The 15,000-nt window shown below is 39.3% G+C and overlaps 4 protein-coding genes across 9 annotated transcripts in view; 2 read left to right on the plus strand and 2 right to left on the minus strand.

Moving 5' to 3' along the window:
• The window catches only part of LOC144665910 (uncharacterized), an 86,094-nt gene that overhangs the window by 60,700 nt on the left and 10,394 nt on the right, over positions 1–15,000 (plus strand). The gene's annotated exons all lie outside the window — the stretch shown is intronic.
• Positions 307–2,828, minus strand: LOC144665950 (dolichyldiphosphatase 1-like). The gene is made up of 4 exons (XM_078527276.1): positions 2,657–2,828; positions 2,356–2,456; positions 1,122–1,303; positions 307–497 (listed from the first exon to the last, which is right to left on the minus strand). The coding sequence occupies exons 1-4, from the start codon at positions 2,814–2,816 to the stop codon at positions 368–370; spliced, it is 573 nt and encodes a 190-aa protein (XP_078383402.1). The 5' UTR covers positions 2,817–2,828; the 3' UTR covers positions 307–367.
• On the plus strand, positions 2,840–13,240 carry LOC144665557 (uncharacterized). Of its 3 annotated transcripts, XM_078526818.1 has the most exons (11): positions 2,840–3,003; positions 3,071–3,241; positions 5,779–5,830; positions 6,271–6,452; positions 6,910–7,108; positions 7,491–9,420; positions 9,520–9,639; positions 10,184–10,266; positions 10,485–10,612; positions 11,604–11,727; positions 12,298–13,240. In XM_078526818.1, the coding sequence occupies exons 2-11, from the start codon at positions 3,077–3,079 to the stop codon at positions 12,405–12,407; spliced, it is 3,093 nt and encodes a 1,030-aa protein (XP_078382944.1). In that variant the 5' UTR covers positions 2,840–3,003; positions 3,071–3,076; the 3' UTR covers positions 12,408–13,240. The 3 variants fall into 3 exon arrangements, 2 of the variants coding, with proteins under 2 accessions (XP_078382944.1, XP_078382937.1); XM_078526811.1 differs by having other exon boundaries at positions 2,840–3,241; XR_013572982.1 differs by lacking the exons at positions 10,184–10,266; positions 12,298–13,240 and having other exon boundaries at positions 2,840–3,241.
• The window catches only part of LOC144665818 (uncharacterized), a 16,463-nt gene continuing 15,275 nt past the window's right edge, over positions 13,813–15,000 (minus strand). For 2 of the 4 annotated variants that reach the window (XM_078527118.1, XM_078527117.1), the window contains exons 8-9: positions 14,759–14,914; positions 13,813–14,196 (exon numbers count right to left, since the gene is read on the minus strand). In XM_078527118.1, the coding sequence (XP_078383244.1) occupies positions 14,014–14,196; positions 14,759–14,914 (339 nt within the window). In that variant the 3' untranslated portion in view covers positions 13,813–14,013. The remainder of the gene's footprint in view (positions 14,197–14,758; positions 14,915–15,000) is intronic. The other 2 variants (XM_078527116.1, XM_078527119.1) reach the window with 1 other exon arrangement.

Consider the following 15,000-nt stretch of genomic DNA (forward strand, 5'->3'; position numbering starts at 1 on the left):
GCAGTTTCACTTGAGTGTCGAAAGTAATTTGCATTTGCTTTGGTTTTGCGTTCACTACGCTTAGTGATTGGTTTAAAAATTTCGCGCCACTTTCTCGGCTAATCAGGAGTAAAACCAAAACCAATCGTGACTCGCTCGTGCACGTTTTCCAGCGATTCGTTGACAGTTTGATGTATTTGCTTCAAGTTTTGATTGGTTCACTGGATTGTGTGTGTCCTTTGTGATTGGCCATAGTAATTACTTTTGGTTTTGGTTTTACGACACTCAATTGAAAACTGCTCTAACACAGGCCTTGGTCTAACTTACCTAATATAATAATATTCTTAAATTGACAAGCTCTTCTTCATCAAATAAATAGTAGGTCAAATCAAAGGGACACTAACCTACTAAATCCAACGGCACCAGCAACTAATACAACACCAACTGCTAATACATGACGCCATAAATTGTCTATTAAATCATCCCACACTGTAGTTGCCTGTGAAAAATGGAGAAGCCTGAAAAAACAAATGAATCAGGATGCAATGATTTGTTTTGAGTTATTGGGAAGTTCAAGAAATTGAGGGTTTGAGAAACTGGGGTTCAGTAAAATTGTAAACTTGCATAATCAACTGCTACATACAGTATACAAGTTCAGTTCAAAATCTCTGCGATGGCCAGCCCTTATAATGCAGCCAGACTTCTATTTAGTGGCCACTTAGCATTTTCCCAAAGGTGGCCCCTAAATCAGGGTTTGACTGTACTACATGTATAAACAGTACTTGTAAATACCTTAAAAATTACTGGTGTTTTGATTATATCTATGACACTAGGAATTAATAAATACAATGTACCAATAAAATATTAATGTATTAACATGTAGGACTTAGTAGCAAATGATTTATACATGCTGTACACGTGACTGACTGAATGATTGATTAATTAATTACATGATAACAATAAGTTAATCAGCGGATTTAGTAAATATTTGACTGACAAAAACAGACAACCATGAAAGAGGAGTCTGAATTTGTTAATTGCAAGTATGATAACAGGCAATTACACTTAATCCTGAAACAGACCTGATATACATGTACTGTACAATAAAATTTGAGATATAAAAAGAGTAATGCATTACTTACCTCACATATATAAACAATACAGAATAGATGGCAAAAAATGCCATAAACTGGGAATGATCTGAAGGCATTCCATGGCCAGAATGGGGAAACAAATGTTCTCCACAAAGTCTAGGATGTGCCAACGAGTGCTTTACAACCATATTAACAAGTTCATTTAATAAAATTCCACCAAAAAATGTCATCTGCAAAAGAAAAACTCTGTTGGGACAATCTGTATCATTTTTCATTTAGGTGTTGTTCCAGAAAATATCCATACCCTACCCACAGAAGGTCATTGGAAATTCCGAGGGGGTGGGGTGTCTAAAAAGGGAAGTATGAAGGAAAACTGGAATTTCCAGAAGGGGGGGGGGGGGGGCAAACCAAAATAACCTTCCATGGGGGAGGTATAAATATTTTCTGGAACAACACAATCACTTGTTCATTGCTGCCACCATGCATCTGCCGAAGCATGTTTGTTAAACTTAAGATGCATCTATTCCACTCCTACCTCCCAGGTATTTGACCGTTTTAAAACATTTTGGTCAACCCCCCCCCCCCCCCCCTTTATGTTGGCAGTTTACTGTAATGCTCCACTGGTTAGGACATCACAGAGGACCAATTAACCCAGGGTATCTAATCGAACAACATTGAACCGAAATTCAATCGCAGTCAATTGAACACCAATAGTTCGATTGGGTTTGGTAATCAAACAAAATCAAACATCTTATTTGCTGCGAGTTCGATTATTGAACTAATCAAAAACCAATTGAACAATATCGAAAGTAACTGAACTTACCAGGTAATCTGACTTAATTTTGTTCAGAATGTATCTCTTGACGTTTGAAAGTTCGGTAACCAAACATTTGATTGAGTACGATTGACAACCATTTGGTAATTGAACATTGGATTGAATTGTGAGTTTGATAATGTTCGATTACAGAACCCAATCAAAAGATTGGTGTGCAATTGCATTTAATTGCAACACATTTGATTAGATACCCCAGGAATAAAAAGGGATAACTTTCAGTGCAAGAAAACATTGAAAACCCTGATATGTATTTCCTATACATGCAGCTTGAATTTGCTCTTTCTAGCTCACCTAATTGTCTAAGGGGGCAGGGGAGGGGGGTGGGGGTGGGGGGAATTTGCACCCATGGATGTGACTGATACATTATTAGTGACAAAATCAAACAACAGTTCTCAAAATTCTACAGTCAGTTCTATTGGTCGGTGAAACAAAAATAAACTGACTTACCGTGTGTATTTCACGTCGGAAGACTATTAAAGTTATAAAACCAACTGCGATAAAAATAGGAAGCAAACTACACCATGCTAAGATCTTGCCGACAATATCTCCTGTAACATGCAAGTAAAAGGAAGCAAAGTTAACTTGGCACTGTAAAAGTACGCAAGGAGAGGTTTGCAATCACACAGTAGGCTTATAAACAGATCCAAGTGGTAGTGCAACGCTCAAGATCGTTGTCTGCGTTGTGTGTATGTGTGATTGGTTTAGCCTGAAAACGACACAAAACACCCAATAAATTAGCGGTAATTACCTTCAGGATATTCAACGTGAGTCAGAGATACCGTTTTCCATTTAACATTGTCCCCAGCCATATCAAATAGATAAGAATCCTTTCCACTTTGGCAGGGCCGTATAAACGTGTCATCCGCCATATTGAATTTCCCATAGGCCTTAGCAGCCTGTACTTCCATGATGCTTTGGGAAGCGGGAAAATCTGAAAATGGCGTCCGATTCCATGGAAATATGGAAATCGCGTCGGAAATAGCTGCCCTTGGCCTGATCCGCAGAAATAACAAAGTAGAGAAACATAAAGTACATGTAGTTCAATCAAACTGATCTTTTTATAGTGAGGTGTCAAGATAAGCAAAGGCAGGTTTGGTGTTTTAACAAGGCAAAAAACACATTCAATGATCGATCAGACGTGGAATTTTTTTAAAAAAAGAAGTGTAAAATGGATGCAACTGGAACTTACAACGAAGTTTACTCAACTGGGATTCCGAGAAAATCGTCTGCATCCAGTACAAGGAGCTGTTCAGCGACAGAAAGATGCAGGCAGGAGTTGGAAGATTATGACATTGAATTTGATGTGAGGCCACCAAGTGGTACAAATCATCAGGTAGACGATTTTTTCAATAATTCAAGCCATATCTGTTATTAAGTTAATTTGCTAAATGTAGACTATTGTTTAATATTGTCTTGAATGAAATGTCAAACTTAAGGTTTAATGTGATCAGATGATAACTCGAAAGGGCTTTGTAAACAGCGAATGGGATATTCATAAATTGCAGAGTTGCATGCAATAAGATTTACATGTACATGTATTACTCATGTAAGCTTAATTACAAGTTAGGCATTTGTGAACAGCAGCTCACCCAACACTGATGATAATATTTATAATGGTAATAGGACTGAGTGGAGTCCAATTCGGTCTGTAATCATACGAGTGATTAACAAAATCGGACGACCGCGAAGCGGGAGTCCGATTTGTTTAATCACGAGTATGATTACAGACAGAATTGGACGACACAAAGTCCTGTTACCAATTAATCAAAACTATGACAAAATTTGAGAAACAAACTAACCTTTAGTCAAATGGTTTAACGTTTTTATAAAAACTGCAAAACATAACAGTTTACTCAACAAAATGCACAACAACAGCGCGCGCAAAATGACGTGTACTGTCCAATTACACAGGCATGACGCGTACACTGTCCTATTAGTGCTCAAATCGGGCTGCTGATAACCAATCACCAATCGAGAATTTTGTTATAGTTTTGATTAACTATGGATCTATAGTCTCTTAAGATACTGTATCATACCTGCCAACCCCCCGAGTACAAAAATCTGGAGATGTCTAGAAATCTTTGCATTGTAAGGATATCATTTAAGACAATGTACAAATACAAGGGGTCCTGAATGGGCCATCAAAATTTTGCAGTACTCGCAAAAATTAGGCTTCTGCTCGGAATGCTCGCAAAATGTTAGGAAAAAAGAAAGAAAACGCTGTGCTTGCATGCTCACAAAGATCATTCATTACCCCTAATTATACAGTGAACTCTCTCTAAAACGGACACCACCAGGACTGGCTGCAACTGCCCGTTTTAGAGAGGTGCCCGTCTTATAGGGAGTTAACCAAACCAGGTGTCCGTCTTAAAGAGGTGTCCGTCTTTTACAAACTGTAGAGGTGTCCATTTAGAGAGAGTTGACTGTACTCTCCGATAATCAGACCAGGAGATTTGATGAAAAACTTGGAGACTCCCAGGAAAGCCTGGAGAGTTGGCAGGTATGCTGTATGTTGGTCAATCAGTCTGTCTGTCAACCATCTATTGGCTGACTTTCGGTTGAATTGTGTCCGTGTGGCATCTTGGCCAAGTATTGGTCAGTTGTCTGTGGTATATCAGTCTAGTGTCAGTGATGTATTGGTCGAACCATTGGTTGACATATCAACCAATAGTTATTTGATATTTGGGCGACACTGGGTTAAATTGATAGTTGGTCAATTTGCAGTTTGTATCAATTCACCGGTATTGGCTGAGTGTCAGTCAATTATCAGCTTCAGTGATTGACTATCGGTCAATGTGTAGCAGTCCCATGTTTGTCAAATGTGTCACAGTTGCACATTGGTCAAGTGTACAACTGTAGGTGATATATCAGTCAATTATTATTATCAGTGTTATATCTATTCAGTCATGTTTCGGTCAAATATGGGTCATGTGCTGGAAGTATATCGATAACATGAGTCCAATGACTTTATTTTTGCATAATTATGAAAGACCTTAGAAACGTATCATGATCCCTTAACCTCTTGCTTCTCACCAGCTGCACGCTTCTCACTGCTGGTGGCAGTTAAATGTATGAGTGTTTACTTTATGGCAAACTGGTCGACAATAAAAAGGAGCACTCTAATTGGTTACCTGGGTGACCCAAATTTTGCAATTTTTTTTATAGATCACAAATGCCAAATACCTTCTTCAAAGCATTACTATACAAAATTAAATAATTTAATTAGTAATAATAATTTAATGCTTATTCAGTGCAAATAAACATGTGGATATGATCAAATGCCCCTTACATCAAATTAATTAATAATGGTAATAGGACTGAGTGGAGTCCATTCGGTCTGTAATCATACGAGTGATTAACAAAATCGGACGACCGCGAAGCGGGAGTCCGATTTGTTTAATCACGAGTATGATTACAGACAGAATTGGACGACACAAAGTCCTGTTACCAATTAATCAAAACTATGACAAAATTTGAGAAACAAACTAACCTTTAGTCAAATGGTTTAACGTTTTTATAAAAACTGCAAAACATAACAGTTTACTCAACAAAATGCACAACAACAGCGCGCGCAAAATGACGTGTACTGTCCAATTACACAGGCATGACGCGTACACTGTCCTATTAGTGCTCAAATCGGGCTGCTGATAACCAATCACCAATCGAGAATTTTGTTATAGTTTTGATTAAAAGCCTAAAAATTTACAATTTTAGAAATACAGTGTATTATAAGAATACGGTTAAAAACTTTCCTAGGATTTGATAAAAATTAAAACTTAAGATTAAAATAGCAGATTAAAAAAAAAAAACTACTACCAGTACATATATTCTGTTATTTCCTTGATTTACTGTTAGTTTTTTTTTTTTCAGCAACCAGGAAAGCACTTGAGCATTGACACCAGATTTGCAGAGCTCAGCCTTGGTAAGAATGGCAAAAGGAATAGTGAATTGTTATCAGAATAATGTGCCTGAATAACCAAAGGGATCATGGTAATCCACAAATAACTAATAACTTGAATTGGTATATTTATGTGTATGGAAGGCTTACATGTATAACCAGAAAGGGCCAAAAGAGTTCTCGAAGAGAAGCGTGGAAGGCATTTTAAAAGTAGCATTTATACTACTAACTTGTAGCATTTATTAATACACCATTTAAAAAATTACAGCAAAGCTGATGTGGTCATGTTATAAAAAAATTAAAAATGTTATAATAAATAATTGATGTGAAATTGGCATGTGAAATTGGTAAGGGGGGGGGGGGGGGGCTGTTAAGACATAACTTTATTTACACCTTTCAAGAGTTCCCTGCCCTTGTTTCCTGCAGTAGCCTCTATTCTTATTATCTTCATCGTCATTTTCTAGAAGATTCATCATTGGTTGCTCAAAGTGAAAGAGATCGTTCCACTTTTCATAACAGTGGCACAGGTGGATCCATTGCTAGGAACAAAAATAGGCCCAGCAGAGTGCAGATTCCTAAACCAAATGTTTACATCACCTCTCCCTTTAAACAAGGGCCAGAAAAAGATATCAAGGGGCCAACATTGGTAAGGTTGAATTGTGGGTTTAAAAAGTTAGTGCTTGTAATTCATTTAAAAAAAAAGCTATGTGTGGTATGAAAACCTTTATATTTACATCTCCCACTTAAAATGATTTGTACAAGTCTAGTATCACTGTCTATTTTATTTGCTGTGCTGCATAAAATTTGAATAAAAATTGTCAGCAGTACTGCATCATCATCATCATCATCATCATCATCATCATCATCATCATTATCATTTATTTACCACTTCAGAATTACAAATACAAATTAAATAACTTAAAAAGATAGGGCGAGGAGACCTCCAAGAAACCACAAGGCTTATGGGGGAGGCCTGTCACCTGCATGCTTTGTGGCCATTTGCTTTTTGTTCTTTAGCAAGTTTAATTTGAAACTTTTTGTATTTTTCGTTTTATATTTTGTTTTCACTAAAGTTGCTTGCATCTACCTCCTATAATGTTAAGGTGGTTGATCCAAGCTTTGAGTTGAAGCAGCGGACCATTGCTGGAGTTTCAAAGGTAAAACGGCAGCTGGACAAAACAAAACGGACAAGAAATTTTAATCTCCCCCATTCACAACTACAGAGAGGCAACCTCAAGCCACTTGGGCGGCCTGTGACAGCCTCCGGTCCACTCATAAGGAATTGTCAAGGAATTGTAGCTAGTAAGTCTGAGTGTGTGATCTGTCTCTGTCAAATTTGAAGAACCGGTTAGCAGGGAATTGGTCATAATTATGTAGTTTTGAGAGCCTTCCAATCGTTAGAGAAAATGACCCTCACTCGCTTTCAGTGTTACGTCCAAAGCTATCTTTTGACATTGTCTTTTGACGTACTGTTTGAAATGAGCCAATCAAAACCAATGCATACCGTTGTTGGTTTCATGCAAATTAGCCCACAAGTTCAGAACGTCATGCTAGTGCCGCCTGTGATTGGAGAATTTCGATCCGTCTTGTCTTGTCAAAAGACGGATGTTGAATTTATTTTGATCTCAAGAGGGCGTCCAATCTTTTTAAATAAAACGTTTCCGTGGTATTTATCTTTTTACAGGTACGAGAAGTTACCATGGCTTTGCGAGAAGGCAGACAACGAGTTCACTAGACAATGGTAAACCTTCCAGAGTATTCTCAACATCGGACATTGCAATTTCCACTACAGCAAGGCCAGATAGTCCTAATCAGCTTCTTCGTCCAGAAAGCTCGATCCACAACACTTCATGTGCATCTTCTGTCAACGAGGCTAACAACGACAGCGATTGTAGTTTTTCAGAAGATGGAAGCGAAGACAGCATTGATGGAGCGAATCAAGCTGAACGTACATGGGATTATAACAAGGTTGGGGATCACTCTGAGGAAAATCACGTGTGCTCATCAACGGGCAAAGGAAGTCATTCAGAACTTAACAGTAGCTGTAAACCATTTTTTGATCACAGCGTTAAGAGACAGAATGATGATGATGATAGTGATAGAGAGGACGGTCGATGGGCAAAGCAGGCTCAGCAATCTGTTGATTGCCATAGAGATGGTGAAAGCCGCAGTGATGAAACTCTTCGTGGAGAGAAGACAAGCGGCTGCAACACTAGTAGTACTCAAGGGAAACAGAGAAGTTGTGTCGAAAGAAATAGAAGTTTGAGCTGTGATCTGGGTAATACAGAGGTTATGGATGATTCCTTAACAGATTCTCCAAATATTTCGTCGCTGAAGAAGTCTCATCAGAAGAGCAGAGACAAGCCTCATTTGGGATCCAGAGAATCAGATCCACGACAGGCCGTTGATTCTCCTAGCAACCCTTCATGTGTAAATACTGCTACAGTAATCGATGTTCACATCAGTGTGAAGTCTGCAAAAGAACACAAGACAACACCGGACACGAGTGGATCTGATACGGCATTTGATGAACATACAGTGGATCGGCTGCATGGATTTCACAAGGATACTACAGAACAGGATGTTGATGACTACTTGGATAGTGATGCTTTAGATTATGATAGAATACCTTCAGCAGACATTTTTAAAGTGCTTGATTCTCTGAACCTCAGCACTTCAGCTATGAAGCCCCCGACCCCCAGAGGGGAGAGGTTCAGGGTTAGAAGGGTGCAGTCAGCTGGCTATACAAGACAGACAAGTACTGCCATTAGAGATAAAAAGTCTCTTGAAAAAGGCGCCAAGAGCTTAAGACCACCTTCGAGTAAACGAACGGGAAAGAAAAAGGAGAAAAGTAAAGATTTTCATGATTCTACGAGGTTGAACATCACCGCTCCTAAGATAGTTGGAAGGACAGAAGATCTGACAAAGCATGTGAGGAAGACGCTACCGGGTTATTTTACTGAACAGTACAAAAAAATATTGGACGAACAGAATGAGAATGGCAAAAACATGATGGAGGTGAAAACGGATGCAACTTTATCTAGCAGCTTGTCTTTGGTAACAAACGAAACGACAGATGTTAGAAACGGTTTGGAGCGTGTCGAGAAACTTTACCAAAATAACCAAACTGTTGTATTAGGAGACTTTAAAGATAAATGCGGACTTTCGGAAATAGGGAACGACAGGCCTGGGTCGGGAAAGACTGAAACTCTGCGTGACGCACAAAATAAACGCTCACGAGGTAAAAAGGCTACAAGGAGCATGCTAACAGGGGTGTTTGTGACAATGGACGATAAAAGCGATTTGAGAAGTATTCACGATGTGGAAGACAGTAGTTCTGGCGTGGAAACAATGTCTTGTGTAACGGATTCTTCTTTCGAAAACTTTGGGGGTACAGTAAATCAGGGTGATCATGACAGTGCTCGTGCGTGGAGCTCAGGTCATGAAGACGTTTATCCTGGGAATGTTAGACAAAGGTTCGACGATGACGACGAGTGTGATGATAAAGTCGCTGATAATGATGGTAGCGTTGATGTTGGCTATGTTGATGATTCCGATGACGATTCCTCAAATTTGGAGGTTGTAGCTAAAACAATGCCGCTATCTGAGTCAAGGTTTGTATTATAACGACCACAATTTATCGCCGTTAAGTAGTCCCATATGAATCAGAGACAATGATGGAATGTCTGGAATACTCTGTTGTTGTTTTTTAGATATGCTACAAAAAGGAAGCACGTTGCGCCATTTCCACCTCTTTGCTTCAACATCAATGCAAAACCTCCCGAGGGACAATTGTATTACTTCGCTTATGGACCTGAAATGAACCCTAACAGGTGTGACTTATATTTTAACTGCTGTTGTGCAATCGTATGACCTTTATATCTATCTCTTCTTACAGTTATTTTTATTGAGGCGGTAAAACAGATATTTTTATCGTTTAAGTCTCGATCCTGACACGTACAAAATTTAAAGTATACCGGGGATGAATCTTATATATGTTGATTTGGGGATAGAGTTGCAGTATTGTTTGGTAGTAAGTGTCGAATGAGACTATTTAAAACGAAGTAAGAGTAAAACCACCGGGCAACAGAGTTTGCTGAACAAAGTTGCTAATTCTACTGACAGTGACGTATAGGGAAGTCTTATGTGAACGATGAATTTTACTGTAACTAGAACGCTTTGCTTAGATTGCGTAAATGACTTATGGCTTTGTGGTTAACGACAGCAGGAACAACTTTTTCCGGCACACCCATCACACTGTGGCAAATACACTATTCCTGTCTCTAGTCCACTCTCGCCGGACTATACAACAGACAAACAAAAACACAAATCTACGTTTGGACAACCAACACGGTTATTTTTTATGTTTTCATTTAGGATGGCTATTTATTTGAGACGAGAGCCAAAAACGCGATTGTGGGGAATTTTGTTTGGATTCCAACTTAAATTTAACAAGAGGGGTAAGTGTTGTTGCCTCTCTGTGTGGAATGAGTTTCAAATGAGTGAATGTATGTATAATAATTTTTATAAATAAGATTTATTTTTAATGCATACACAGAGCCGGGAATCAGCGAAGTAGTTTCAAAAGAAAGCCGCTTTCTTAATCATTTTTGTTGGCCTTTCTTCTTTTATCTATTTTCCATGCATATTTTTGGCTTCCCTTTATCTACCTTCCCAGGTACATCAAATGAGGCTGGCGGATTTCCTAACATCGAATTTAATCCAGAACATTCAGTTGAAGGGTGCGTGTATGCGATAACGGATACAGAGTTAACTATGCTCGATAACTGCATGGGTTATCCAAAGGTTAGTGGAAAAGGGACGCTTTTTTAGTCCTTACAAGTGTTTGCTTGTTTTAAAGATGAATTCCAGTCCGTACTGCGCAATCTCGGCTGCAATGTTTATGTGAGCCCACCACGAAGAAATGTTTACAAGCAAAACTAAAAATTCCGCGACAAACTTACCTTTTTCTTCATTATCAACGCCAGATATCCTTGCAGAACAAATAATAACGAGTAGAAGAACCTTGACGCTATTTCAAACCGACGTTTCAGCTCATCGGAAATTCTGGAACGAAACGAACTGTAATGGCGGACTAAAAAACTTCATGTATGCTGTCACCGAAGTGTAACGTTTCAACGAATTCAAAACAAAAACGAAAACAAACCCCGAGTCTGCGCAGTACGGACTGGAAATCAGCTTTAAGTGTTATTTTTTCACGAAAGTCGCTGGCGGATCCTTCTTCACTTATACGTTTATGGTTAGCCGTATGTATACACGTATATTTCATATGCACATGTACAAATGCGTTTTAATTGCAATTCAACTCCGGTGTGAGATTGGATGTCAGCATGCAAAGGCCCCAGTGGCAGCCGCCATTAGTCGGTTCACGATCTCACCCCACCCACCCAACGCACCCAATCCACGAATACATGTCAATAGGCCAGACAGAATATCAGAGACTATGTCCCAACCTTTTTGTAACAGTGATGTGTGTTTTAACGTAGTGGCACCATTAAACTTAGTATGCAGAGGCCCAGGAGATAACACTTGCGACTTATCGGCACCGTCCACTAAATGACGCGATAATCTGAGTCAGGTTTCCCGCGTGGCCGTCGTTCAAAGGGGAGGGGTAGAAGGTAGAAAGGGAGTTCGAGTGCGAAGCGCGATCCCCCTTCTCCTTCCCCTTTGAATTCCGGCCACGCAGGCTAATGATCTTATCAGGTAATTGACATATGATTAGTCTTGTCGTTGTCCTTTATATGGCTCACACGGTTTCCTTCACAATTCCTTGTAGCATTACGCTCGAGTGGTGTTTCCTGTATGGATGCTCAACTGTACCAGTCCCTCTGAACACGGCGTTGCACAGCACTGTGTACCAGCGGTTTTGTATGTCGCGCAAGACGAGTGGGTCACACATGGTAATATACTGAATCGACTCAGTTTCTTTTTTGTGTACAAAATAGTTATAATCATGCACAGAGGCTGTTTTCGACTAAATATTCACAGAAAGACTCCAAGAATTTTCAATTCATATTTATTTCAAGCTTTTCGATCGGCCACTGTATGATTCTGGCTCTTTGCTAAAGTAGTTTGGTAAAAATATAGGAAAGTAGCCTATTCGCTTAACTCCCTTTAGGTTACACAGTAAGCCTGACCAGCAATCGGACGCCCTTCATCGCAGGCTCCCTCGAGTATGTGAGAAGCGATGAAGGGACGTCACTGAAGACCACCGGCCCCCTAAATCTTGCTCGATGTTAGCCATCCATTTTTATCTCTTAGGTGTTTTTCTTGGGTATACTATTAACATTGAGGTTTTCATTATTTTAAAGTAAGTTTGCATGTAGTATAAAAATTGACATAGCTCTTAAAGCCACGAAAGCCTTACTCTCTTGACGTTTTAGTTAGTAGCTCATCTCCGCTTTCACAAGGCTACAAGTAAATGGCAAAGTTTGTGTTGAAAACTAGTTTGTGTCATGTATTATTTGCAGATTCGTCTCAGAAGCTGGATTGCCGCTACAGTGTGAGCCAGTGTGTCAAAGCATCTGACATCCTAACCCCTAACTACGTACAGTTCCTGACCAACCAGGTCACAAGCTGACACGAAATGCAGGCTATTCAACTATCAGGGCCTGTATGAAAGCCTCTTGATAAAAGAAACATTTCGATTAATCCAGGCTAGTACATTAGCCTCCAATTTCAAAGCTTTTGCAAACTAATGGCTGGATTAGTGTGCTGGTAATACGTTGAAGAAATAACGTGAAGTAGTGACCGTTCTACCTGCACGAACATAAGTTGTGCATGTTTCTGGGCGGAAGCAAGCTGGCTTATGAAATCTGTTGCAATTCCCAGTGAGAGTGTGGCTTTGTTTTATAGGGTGTACAGCACGGTGTGGTTTGCAAGTTGTTTCCCCATTTTTTGCCTTCTTTTTATTTATTCTCTTTAAAAATGTCGGTTTCCAAGATTGTTGTTGTTTCGCGGCAGCCCATTTTGGTCCCAAAAAAGAGAAACCTTGTGCGAAACCACTGATAATATATAGTGGTTGCCAAGGGAAACAACCTGAAACGCTGAAATGTTTCTTGAATCAAATTTTTAAACCATCCTGTAAATTGAAGGAAAATATTGGGATAATTGTTACTGTTAGTATAGAATTTTTATGTTCTTAGTAAAGGAAATGGGGCCCACAGAAGTCCATTATCGCGGTGCATTCATGAAAATAAGAAGGCATATATTACAGCGTATAGATATGTAGGATTGTATCATCAACATGAAACCAAAGGACTGCGTCATTAGAAACTATAGCAGTTATTAGAAAATGACGCTCACAAAGTGAACACCTTTGTACCACTTGTATAATAGAAAAAATAGGAGTGAGAAGTTGTTTGTAAAACAAATGGCATTGTAAAAAATTTAAAATAAAAAGTCAAGTTTCTATTTTGCTCTGCTGTATCAATTTGGGGTGGTGTTTAAAACTGTGGATGGGAGGTGCGGTGGCCTAATGGTCAGAGCGCCGGACTCCGGATCGAGCGGTCCGAGTTCGAGCCCCGGCCGGGGTCACTTGTGTTGTGTTCTTGGGCAAGACACTTTACTCTCATAGTGCCTCTCTCCACCCAGGTGTATAAATGGGTACCGGCGACATAATGCTGGGGGGGAACCCTGCAATGGACTAGCATCCCATTCAGGGGGAGTAAAAATATTCCTAGCAACTTAATGCTACGGAAACCGGGATAAGCTCCGGCAGTGTGGGCCGCTTGGTTCGTGGCTTCTCCTTTTAAACTGTGGTATAAAAGGCTCGAAACAAATCAGTTAGCAATCAACTGATCAATCAATCAATCAATCAATGTTTAAGGTTTTTCATTCTGGTCAACACCATGAATATTGCACTTAGGAAAATAAATATTCAACCAACCAGCCGAAGGTTGACCTGGATTCGCTTACAAAATTAATTCACAAGAGGCAAAATTGCCTGGATCCTGAGAAATGGTATGCTATTGTAATTTGAAAAATTAAAGGTTACAATCTCCATTTAGTATGCAATTTTTATTCCTTTATTTCCTTTGAAATTTGTTACAGTATTTTACATTAATCATGCAATGAAGAGTAATACAGGAGAGCTCGTTTTACAATTAAATTATAACGATAATAAATAATCAAGCATTCTGCTTTACAGTGTATCTGCACATTGATTTCCTGTGGTAACTAAGTTATTATTTGCTGGAGACGTGTGCAGAGCCAAAGATGTTGCTTCCAAGAATGATGACCAGTTCTCTCATTTGACCTTTCAGCTCAGCTATTTCACGACTGAGGTCCTGGTATCGAGTCTGGCTGCCAAGCTTTCCACCGTGAAGGAACTGGGGCAACAAAGGGGAAGTGCCATTTAAGAATGACTCCTGCCACAAGAAAACAAAACAAAAATCACTTGAATTAACAGGCGCTCTTTCGACAAAAAGAAGACCAGACCTATAAGAGTCAATTTATAGTTCCTTCCTTATTTATATGCTGTTACTCAGTCATATTTGCACCCTCTTTTTTTATTCAGTCTTCACCTTAGTGGCAAATTTACAGTATACTTACATAGTACTAATCAATAAACAAAAGGAAATAAAAGAAATAATGCAGTCAGGGAAACCACAACTACAAATGCTCAAGTATTTCCATTACAAGCAGCAGCACTGCGCTAACACGAATCATACTTTGCTACTTACACAGTTACTTAGTGATATTTACGATTAGATGGGCATGCAGCTACTTTCAATATAAAATCGCATAGAGTAATTACATTTAACCCGGGAAACAATATCTACCAGTTTGTGCGTAATAGTCAAATGGAAACAAAAGAAAACAATGGAATTAGTGTCTAATAGTATCTAAAAGTGTAATAACTATTTCACGGGTTTACTGAAATCACTCTCTACCGGAGCTAACAAGCAACACATACGGTGAACAACCTACCGCCAATTGCATGCCAAACATGAGCCCTCCAAAGAGTTGGGTGCCATCATACAGGCACAAATCGAACTGCTGTCCTGCAATGAAGCTAGGAATTTGACCAAAGAGAAGAGCGTAGATTTTTAAGTGTTCCAAGTCAAATTCTAGCCTTTGAAGTACCTGTTTGAAAGAGGAATTAAGTCATGTTAGTCGTTTTCCCTCATAATTCATCAACGTTTTCCATCCTGATCCCAACATACAGGTCT

This window comes from Oculina patagonica, chromosome 1, assembly GCF_052425735.1.
Source record: "Oculina patagonica isolate OP01 chromosome 1, crgOcupat, whole genome shotgun sequence".
Classification (NCBI taxonomy): Eukaryota; Metazoa; Cnidaria; class Anthozoa; order Scleractinia; family Oculinidae; genus Oculina; species Oculina patagonica.